This window comes from Hypanus sabinus, chromosome 17 (assembly GCF_030144855.1).
Source record: "Hypanus sabinus isolate sHypSab1 chromosome 17, sHypSab1.hap1, whole genome shotgun sequence".
Classification (NCBI taxonomy): Eukaryota; Metazoa; Chordata; class Chondrichthyes; order Myliobatiformes; family Dasyatidae; genus Hypanus; species Hypanus sabinus.
This window is the reverse complement of record NC_082722.1, coordinates 58,289,372-58,300,383: the sequence shown is the minus strand read 5'-3', so window position 1 is coordinate 58,300,383 and position 11,012 is coordinate 58,289,372. Positions and strand designations below refer to the sequence as shown.

Below are 11,012 nucleotides of genomic sequence, written 5' to 3'. Positions count from 1 at the left end.
AATTTTTTCTAAGCTGAAGCTGGTAAAACCTGAGGTACAGGCATAGGCAATTACACTCATCTCTCAATTGCTAGAAATGTTACAAAAACTTTGTAAAACTTATAAATACACAAAAACAAAAGGTTGGTGCAGACAACACCGGAGTAAATAGATAAGTGAAATGCACCAGATGCAGAAAAAAGAATTATCAGTTCAGGAACAATGAAAATGGTTTATGCAGGACATTGAAACTAAATTGAATGCACCAAAATGTCACCAACTCTCGCACAAAATTACCAGCAGACACAGAAATAATGAACTTTTGGTCTGATATCTGGTCAAACAGGACAAAGCACAATCAAGAAGCAAGCTGGACTAGGGAGGTGAAAGAAGACATTCCACACAGCAGAAGACATGCAAGCGCTGGAATTTATGATGGATATGCTAAACCAGATTATTAAAAAGTACCCACAATTGGAAAAGTATCAGCACTGATAATATTCAAAATTATTGGTATAAAAATTTACTTGCCTTCATCTGTATTCGTACCAATTAATACATATCAACAATTTTCTTAAAACCCTGAAGTACAGAAATTATTGACAGAAGGTAAAACATATCTCTTATCTAAAGGAGAAATCACAAATGACCCATCAAAATATTGTCCTATTTCTTGTCTTAAAAATATATATAAAATTGTAACATCATGCATCTCGACTCACTTTAACCATTATATACTTACAGAAGAGAAAACGATGGTGTAAGGGTAGGAAAAGATGTAAAGGATAATAGATCAAAGATTCTGTAATTCTAAGTCAAGCCCAGCAGAAAAGCTAGAATTCTTTTATGTTATCATATTGACTACCACAAAGCATTTGATTCTATCCCACACTCATGGTTAATAGAAGCTCTTAATCTCCTATTTAGTATGGGAGCAGCTAAGCATCAGATCAGAAGTCCCTACTAAGGAATGTGAAAAAGGCTGAGAGGATCATAGTGGTCTCCCTGCCATCCATCGGGCACATTTATTATGAGCACTGCGTATACAGGGCCCTTAGTATTACCAAGGATCCTACTCTCCCAACCAGAAACCCTTTGACTTTATACTTCCTTAGTAGTTCCTTAGCTATTCCCTTAACTTTCTTATTAGATAGATAGATAGATACTTTATTCATCCCCAAGGGGAAATTCAACATTTTTCCAGTGTCCCACACACTTATTGTAGCAAAACTAATTACATAAAGTACTTAACTCAGTATAAATATGATATGCATCTAAAATCACCCTCCCAAAAAGCATTAATAAATAGCTTTTAAAAAGTTCTTAAATAGTTTACTAAAGTGCATTGAGTGGTAACTTAAGCTCAGTCCTAACCCCAGCACTTTAACATGTCTTGCCCCGGTGGTTGAATTGTAGAGCCGAATGGCGTTGAGGAGTAATGATCTCTTCATCCTGTCTGAGGAGCATTGCATTGACAGCAACCTGCCGCTGAAGCTGCTTCTCCGTCTCTGGATGGTGCTGTGCAGAGGATGTTCAGGGTTTTCTATGATTGACCGTAGCCTACTCAGCGCTCTCCGCTCTGCCACCGATGTCATACTCTCCAGTTCTGTGCCCACGACAGAGCCCGCCTTCCTTACCAGCTTATTAAGACATGAGGCGTCCCTCTTCTTAATGCTGCCTCCCCAGCACGCCACCACAAAGAAGAGGGCGCCCTCCACAACTGTCCAATAGAACATCTTCAGCATCTTATTAAGTTTTTAACATTATTATGTTTTTCAATTTTTTTTAAGCTGAAGCTGGTAAAACCTGAGGTACAGGCATAGGCAATTACACTCATCTCTCAATTGCTAGGAACCTTCAGACTATTTAGTATTCAGACTGTTTAGTATTGTGATTTTCAGGAGATATTCATAAATGCTGCTGGGTAGACCTAATTGTTTAATGCTATTGTGTAGTGGCATTGCAATGATACCTGTTGTGGATATTACTATCGGGACAATGTATACCTTGTTCATGTTCCATAATCTTTCAATTTTCTCTTTTAATTTAGCATATTTCCAGTGTTTCTCACTTACTGATTTCTCTATGTTATGTGTGTTTGGAATGGCTAATTCTATTAGGGAAATTGTTCTTGCTTGTTTATCTTGTGATATTATATCTGGATAGTTATCATGGATTGTCTCATCTGTTATAATGAATCGGTTGTAACATAGCTTGTTGACCTCTGACTCTAAAACTGGATCAGGCTTGTATTCGTAGTGAAGTAATGTGACATATATGAGTTTGTATTTTAAAGCAAGATTTTGATGAATGGTTTGAGTATTCTGTTGTATCCTATAATTATCCTTCATTTTAATGGATGATTGTAGTATACAATAGCACAATTCTGAAGACTGTACATTGCATCTTAAATTGGTGTCAGCACAGAATTTGATTCATCTTGTCTCACCATTCATCTTGTCTCACCACTTATGCACTGGAGAAGAATTAGATCATATGACCTGTGTTCCAGAAGGTTTTTAAAATAAATGTAAATTTTTTTAAAAACAGCAAAGATTTTTTATTCAAGACATGTAAGCAAATAAAGCATCATCTGGTTCATGCCTTTGCACCGCTTTCAAATCTAGTGTCGCTTAGCTGAAAGATACTTCATAATGCAGGTACCAGTTTGATTTGAGTTTCTAATATTAAATATGTTTAACATGTCTGATACTCCAAATCAGTTTTCAAAGGACATTCAAAATAGAAATGAACAGAAATCATACAACTATTGTGTTAAAAAGGATTTGTTCTAATTTGCAGCAATGATTGACAATGCCAATCCATTGTTCAGTTGAATTAATATTTTATTTTGTGTAGCTCATAGCTAGACAATTTAGCTAAAGGATAGCATTCACATGTAATGGCTGTGTGATATTGTCTACAAATTCATTTAAAGGCATATCTAATACCTTAACGTTCACAGGATACTTACTGGTGAGGCACCAATGCCACTGAAGACTAAGATTTTGCATGTTACAAATCATAAGAAAACTGCCAAAAACATCTCACTAGTGAGAATTGATATAACTCTATATTAAACCTTCATACCCTGGAGTGAAATAAAACTAGTGTTAATATTACATTGAACAATACAGCCATTATGCAATGTTAAAGCTATGATCAGTAAGATGGTGCTCGGCAAAATATTACTGCCTGTTCTAAGTAGGCACCAGAGGAATGAATGAAATAAACAGAAATAATAAGCTGCCTTCATAAAGTTTGGTGCTTACATCTCAACAGAATTTTATGACTTTCTCCATTATATCATGAAAGCTAACAGGCAATAAACTAGGAAGACGAAATTAACAAATCCACAGAAGCCCACAAAAATAGGTATTTTAAAAACTACTTGGTAGGCTGATAGTGTCAGTCATATATGGCTTGTCGTATTCTTATTACCATTTTGGTTGGTCTAACGATTTAAAATGCAATATAGAAGTTACTTGTAAACTGAAGCAATGCAACAGGAAAGCACACAGATGAAGTATACAACTAAAACATCTGGAAATCTCCAGGAAGGCCTTCTTCGTTGCTGCTGCTGTTGTGAGGTCCAGGTCTCTGCTGGGAAGAACAGGCCCCTAGTCCTCGGGGTCAAGTTGCCAGTGGCCGGTGGCGGGGGCATTGTAGTGCACTCGGCAGAGGATGGTGGTGAGAGAGGCTGTGCTGGAAGGGATGGTCAGAGGCTTGGAGGTTCAACGGACTTGGAATCTGCTGCAGTCGGGACACCTTCACTGCGTGCTGCATCTGCAGGGCTGAGTCCTGTGGCGCAGTGGAAGTCCATAGCGGAGGTATTCCCTTCTGCTGCCTGCGTGGGATGATGAGTCTATCGGGACCCTAAGGACTTGTGGAAACTGTGGGGTGGTTTCTTTCAAACTTATAGTCTTTTAACATCTTTAGACTATTTTTACTGTGCCCATGGTCTGTTTTTTTAAAATCAATTATGGTATTGTTTGCACTGTTGTAAATATGTGGTCTTGTTTAGGTCTTGTAGCTTTAGTTTTTGGTTTGTTGGGTGGTAGAGTTGGTTTCCTGACTTGGTGTGTCTGGGTAGTCTTGTTTTGTCCGGTGGGTTTGGAGCTCCTTTCCGTGAAACACGCTAAGGTGGTATCGCGATATTAATACGCACAGCTTCTCCGGACTCTGGATTTGGGGATTGTCAAACGTTGTGTGGATTTTCTGGTGTAGTCTGTCTTGTTGTGTGATTTTGTGATATCATTCTGGAGGAACGTTGTTTCATTTTTGAACTGCATTGCAGTTGTGGTTTCTAAATGACAAACCGAAATTCAATTCAATTCAAAAATGACTGCTTCTTTTTAACTTAAAGCACATGTTGAGGAACAGAAGCTCCTGTCTGATCACTGTCAGTCTTGCAATTACATGGAGGGAATAAATGAATCATGACCAACTGTAGGAGCTACATATCTGTCTCCTACCTACTTTGCATTCTGTGATGCTGGGCTTATTATGTCTATTATGGTAACTAGACATATAAGTGGGGATATGGTAAAAGTGAAGGGAATAAGTTATGTTTTCTTGCTTATTTTGTTGCATTTGTAGCTTGGGACTGGTGGGGGTCTATATTGACTGCTGAGATAACACTCAACAATATTTAATTGTATGTTTGCTAATTGCGAAAAAAGGGTTTGACTTTTGGAGCGATCATTAGAGCTGAGGGTGCATCACACGCATGTAACAGTCCACATGGTCACAGGTAAGCAGCTAATGTTTTGGTTTGATTTTGGGTTAGTTATGCTGCTACATCAACAATGTACTGCTAACAATAGCATAACCAAGTTACCACTCAACAATGAAGTCACGTTGAAAAAAAAGACCTGAAGATGCTAGAAATCAAAAATAACAGAAAATGCTAGAAATATTCAGCATGTCAGGTCATATCATTTGGAAGAGAAATAGAGGTAATGCTTCAGGTTGAAAAATCTCATGCAGAACTGGGAAAGAGAGAAAAGAAATGTGGAGGGTGGGGAAAGGAGATGCCTCTGATAGGATGAAACCAGGGTGACCATGGGGATAAACAGTAAACTAGGCTATCTGGCCAATGAGTAAGTGGGACCAAACAGAGAGTGAGAACACTCAGTAGACAAAAGCATGCAGAAGAGGAAGGCATGTCCAGCAGGTCAAGAGGGTTATGCTCTCCACTCACAGAAGAATAAAGAAAAAGAATTCCTATCCCTTTTCGCTCTCCTGGAGTGGAGGATATGCCAAGCCTCACTGAGTAGGCATGAATTCCTGCTCTGCATTTCACATTTCCTGCATTCATAAGCCATTGTTTGTCTTTGTTCTCACCCTATAACTGCACCCATTCACTCACTGATCATCTTACTTTACCCAATCGGAGACATCCCCCTCCCCACCTTTGGTGCAAAGTTACAACTTCTTTTGTCGTCATCCTAGTTCTGACAAAGAGTCTTCAACCTAAAATCTCTTTTCCTCTTCCCAAAGATACAGCCGGACCTGCTGAGTAGTTCCGGCATTTTCAGCTTCGATGTTATGCTGCAGTCACCGTGCTATTATTTGCACTGGTACAACTTGGGTAAGGCAGTGGAAACACAGATCACTTTGGCAATGTGAACCAGAATATTCTAAAAGCCAATACTCACAGCCTGCAGTGAGTTTACAACAGACTTGCCTCATCGACCTGCACCTAAAAAGACCTGTAAAAATTGCAATGTAATATTTCCTTATATTCCTTAGAGTTTCCTAAGTGGCATCTTGGAGAAGCTCCAATGATGTCACTGGACTCTGTTGATGTGAAGCATAACATAATGCATTGCTTGTTATATAACCGTCAGCTAGCTGCACATCACATTTAAGATTTAAGACCAATAACTACAATATAACAAACACTGTCAATAATAAGACTGAATGTGGAATTGTCTCGTGCTTACCAATGTCAGTTGGCGTACCACAATTAGCCACTTTCAACTAAGAAATATATGCAGAATTTTGCAATACCACCTCAGGTAAAAGTATTTTATATAAAGCTTTACTTTAATTGAATATACAAAAAACAAGAAGAATTCTCAATCCAATCCTAATTCTCCATTGTAAAAGTAATTTATTTAGTACCCCACAAAATGAGTTAGTTGGTATGTATGCAGATTAAAACTTAAAACAGAGACACACAGTCAAATAAAATTTTAAGTCAATTTTCTCAAAGACATACACTTATTGCATAAGAGTCAACAAAGGTCAGACTCATCAGAAAATGTATTCCAGATGCCACAATAAACTTGCTGTTAAAAACCCAAAGGAAAACATCAAAAGTACATCAAGATGTACTGAAAACAGAAATATGATTGGAGATTGTCCCTCAGTTCATGCATCAAGTTCTGAAAAATCTAAATACACTTTTAAATACAGTATTGTGCAAAAGTCTAAGGCACATATATATCACTAGGGTGCCTAAGACTTTTGTATAATACTGCATTTATCAGCATGGAACAGAGAACAAGTTTGTAAATCTGGCAGGAGCAAAGGATGTTGGGAATGGTGAGAATGGAGTGTTGCAGGAGAGATGTGGGACAGGTGGCTGAGAAGGAATGCCAGGGACAGGGGTGAGACCCCACCCTGAGACACCAGGCAGTTATTTGATTGCAAACAGTTGGTACTATGCAAGTGTCTTTCACACAGTACTTTCGTAATTTTATGTATTGCACTATACTGCAGCCGCAAAACAATCTGGTATATCTGGATATGATATGGGTCTCTATTGTGGACTGAATGTCCGACAGTGGAAAGGGGGCAGGGAGAGGGGAGGGAGCAGAAAGAACCAGAGTGACATATTGTAATGCTCAATAAACCAATTGTTAGGAATCAAATGATCTTGCCTGCTGTCTCAGAGCTGGGTGTGCCTGCATCTGTATCACTGCCCAACCCTGGCACCCCTTCTCTGCCACCCTTCTTGTGGCACTCCACCCTCACTATTCTCAACATCCTTTGCTCCCGCCAGATTTACAAACTCACTCTCTGCTCCACATTGACAAATACAGTACTGTGCAAAAGTCTTAAGCACCCTAGCTGTACATAGTATCTGGTAAGTTTGCTTGCTCACTGACAACACAGAAATAAAAACTAAAGTAACATGTTAAATCCCACTAAAACTAAAGGTGAAACAGTACTGAAATTTCAGCAGGGGAAATTTTCCTGAGTGAACAAGAAGAGGGGTAATAAATGAGCCATTTCTCAGTGATGCACCATCAATAACTCACACTGAGAAGTAAGGCGAGATATCGGCTTTTATTGACTGGAAGAAGGAACCAGGAGTGAGTGTCCATCATACTATGTCCTGGAGACTGAGGCCGAGCGTCAGGCCTCAGATCGCCTTTATACAGGGGCCTGTGGGAGGAGCCACAGGAGCATTCAGCAGGGGGCGTGTCCAGACAGGCACATAGTTCACCACACTCAGATCCAATTAAAGTGATTTGAAATTCTCTAGAGGTCAAGCGTGTTCCATGAGCAGAGATTATTAACAAACTCCATTGTGGTTAGTACCAGTGCTAGATTTACATCAGAAGCTCCATGTGATATCTTTTGAGACCTGAGGTCAAGATTGGCTAGAATGGAAACATTTATTTTATAGAATGTATGTTTAAAAAAAACCCCTGTGTTCCTTAGTGCTAATTTAAAATAAAGCAAAGTTCACAGTGTATACAGAATCACAGAATAGTTGCAGGATTCAATGCAGGATGGTTGGGGATATTTGAAACACTAAGTCCATACCTGCTTCATGGAAGAGCAATCCAACTAGATCCATTCCCAATCCTCTCTACATATTCCTTCAAATCTTGTCTACTCAACCAGGTCCTGTATGAACACAATTGAATGTGTCTCTGCCATTATCTTTGGCAGTGTGTTGCAGATCCAAAGTGCCCGAGACATAAAATAGTTTCTCCACATTTCATTTTTTTGCTGAACATCTTCATTTATTGACTTCTGTTTCTTAACCTTCTACCCACAGGACTGATAGTCCTGGAGTGTGAGGTGTTGTTTCACTTTCAATTTTAAAACATCATTTTAGCACCGATTCTAGATACTAGACAGCCATCATAAAATCATGTGCAGATCCAAAGATCTTTTTTTTTCTTTGGCTACTGAGTTTTGTATCTGTACCTTCATATTGTAAAATTAAATATTAACAGGCTTGAGCTTGATGCTTGACAGCAAATTATTTTCTTACGCAACTGTGAAAAAGATGGATTTGTCATCAAAGCAACATCACCTAGATAATGAATTACAGTACAAATAGTAATTATTTTAGTTACATTGAAAAATAACCCTGATGACAAGAGATTAAATACGTCAAAATATTTCCCTTAGCCTTTAAAAATCTACTTTCATTACAATGTCTAGGAAAGATTATACAATGTGTAAAATATACAATTAACTCATAAAACCATTTTCCTGCATAATCAAATAACCATATTCATTTGAAATGAACAAAATATTATTAATTCCAGGTGTGTATTCAGTGAATTGCATAGTAAAGTTTCATAGTTTATTAACCAAGCTGCAAGATATTTTTAACTTGTGGAGCAGAAATTGGGAAATCTGTTATTTGGATATAAAGCAAGCATACAAGAATCTGGGACTCTGGTTAATTTTCCGGGAGCCTTTTTCTTCTGAGGCCATGGTAACGGGCATTAGAGAAGTGTTGTAGGCAGTTTATGGCCATTTAAGAAGGCCTCTGCGAAACTGGCTGTTGAACAGAGCACATCTCTCTGGTTTGCTCAGGATTTTGTGTACTTAAAATATATAGATGTAGGGAAAAATTGTTTTCTTAGTAGAAGGTACAGATCTGTGCTTACTGTAGAGTGGGCTGATGTCAGCTACTGACAGACTCATTTTGGTTTAGCTCCATCTGGTATATTCGGAATCTTGTTAAAGTGCTTAAAAATAATAAAATCAGAGAGAAAGGTGGGAGCATTGTGGTAGATTAATGGGATCAAGAATGCACCTGACCCAGGTGTATATAACCTTCTGGGGTTGTTTGCCAATAGTGCATTGACTATGTCCTTCAGAACAGGTTGCAGATTTTCAGTTATACGACTCTGAACAGCAGGGTACAGTTCTTTAGGTGAATTTAGATAGCTTTCACCATAATCTTTTCTAACTTCAGGAGAGAGCTGCTGCAAGAGTTCCATGTACCGTCGGTTCCTTTGGTCATTGGTGCCAAAGATACCTACAGGAGAAACAAAATGGTGAAGATTTTAGGTGGTGCATCATCTGTGGTACTATGTAAAAATAACATCAGCAAGTCAGCAGAACTAGACAAATCACTAACTTACCCAAAATAGTTATTCCTAGATTTTAAGAAACAAAAATCCCTAAAAGATATGGAACGATTTAAATGCCAACATTCATATACATTTTTTGCCATAACAATTTTTATTCTCCATGCCACCTGAACACTGAAGACAATACAGAGCTCATCTCTATGCACTTTTAACATATAGGTTGGATGGGAAGATAGTTGCAGAAGGGAAGTATTTATTGTTACTGAATCTGGGTGACCAAATTTAAGGAAATATAAATTGAGGTGTTGAATTACTAGAGTGGGATTTAGTAGCAGGAACTGTGCTGGTGAAGCAGGGTGGTGGAGGGTGGAAAGTAGGAATGATAGGCCCAGGATAAATCTTCAGAGATGTTGACACTCAGGAACTTGAAGTTGCTCATCCTTTCACTGCTAACACCTTGATGAGAACCACCGTGTGTTCTCCTGAATTCCCCCTTGAAGTTCATAACCAGTTCTTGATCTTACTGTGACACCACTCAACCAGCCAATCTCTCTCACTCCCGTAAACCTTCTCGTCACCGTCTGAGATTCTGCCAACAGCAGCTGTGTCATTGGCAGATTTATAGATTGTACTTAAACTGTGCTAGCCAGGTGGTTATGAGTGTAAAGAGAGTAGAACAATGGGCTAAGCACACATCCTGGAGCAGCTTCTGTGCCGACTGAGAGCAATGTGGGTCGTTATTTCTGATCTGCTCTAATTGGACCCCTGAAGAGGAAGTCAAGGATTCGGTTGCAGAGGGAGGTATGGAGGCCAGGTTTTGAAGCTTGTTGATTAATACTCAGAGTATGATGGTGTCAAACACTGAGCTGTTCTGGTGTAGGTATCAGATATCGTTACCATTAGACTCTTCTGTTCTCACTCCTTCTCTTCAGTCTAGGATAGGATTCCTACTTTCTTCACCTTCTACCCCACTAGACTCAGCATTCAATAGATGTGTGTCCTGGCTTCTCTGAACCAGGTTCTCAATACCTTCAGGTTATCAGACCTGACACAAAGGGAACAAAGGATTTGTCAGAACATTCGGTAAAAAGCTGTGGCTTCATTTTTCCTGCTATTGTTTCTGGCCTCAAAAGCCAGTTTCAGCCCCATTGTAGATGCTGATTAAGCTGTGGACCTGAGGTCAGTGTACAGTTAATTTGAGTGCCCCTGCTGCCTGGGCTCGACAGCCTTCATATTCCCAATCCCTTCAATGGAGTCAGCAGAAAGATCAATAAAAAAACAGCCTGGTCATGACGACAGGGTTTTAGAGAAACCCATAAAGGAATCAAAAGAATGAAATGATGGAGATATTTGAAGATGTTAAAGGAAATGGTCTGGAACTTGGACACTTACTGGATGAAGGATTGGCGGTCGATGTCAAAGTTATTAAAAACATGGAATACTGAAAAGCACAGAATCAGAGTGTATAATGATGTCTGAGGGTTTTTGGGTCAGAGCTAGGGAGGAATGATGGCAGGTAAAAGTTTCATAGGATAGAAAAGGATAGGAAGGAAATGGGAAAATGGGACTAGTTTAGAGGCTATTTTGTTTGGCAATGACCATTTGGGCTAAAGGGCCTGTTTCCCTGTTGTATGAATATAACAAAGTGAAAACACACAAACAAGACAGAAGAGAGAGGGCCCTGCATATTTGACCATGAGATTTTTCATTTCTGCGTCAGAGATTTTCTTGTTAGAT

At 39.0% G+C, this 11,012-nt stretch overlaps 1 protein-coding gene across 2 annotated transcripts in view; it reads right to left on the bottom strand.

Annotated features, from left to right (window-relative positions):
* Positions 1–6,076: 6,076 nt before the first annotated feature.
* The window catches only part of LOC132406977 (17-beta-hydroxysteroid dehydrogenase type 2-like), a 45,059-nt gene continuing 40,123 nt past the window's right edge, over positions 6,077–11,012 (bottom strand). For both annotated transcript variants that reach the window (XM_059993150.1, XM_059993151.1), the window contains one exon: positions 6,077–9,220. In XM_059993150.1, the coding sequence (XP_059849133.1) occupies positions 8,880–9,220 (341 nt within the window). In that variant the 3' untranslated portion in view covers positions 6,077–8,879. The remainder of the gene's footprint in view (positions 9,221–11,012) is intronic.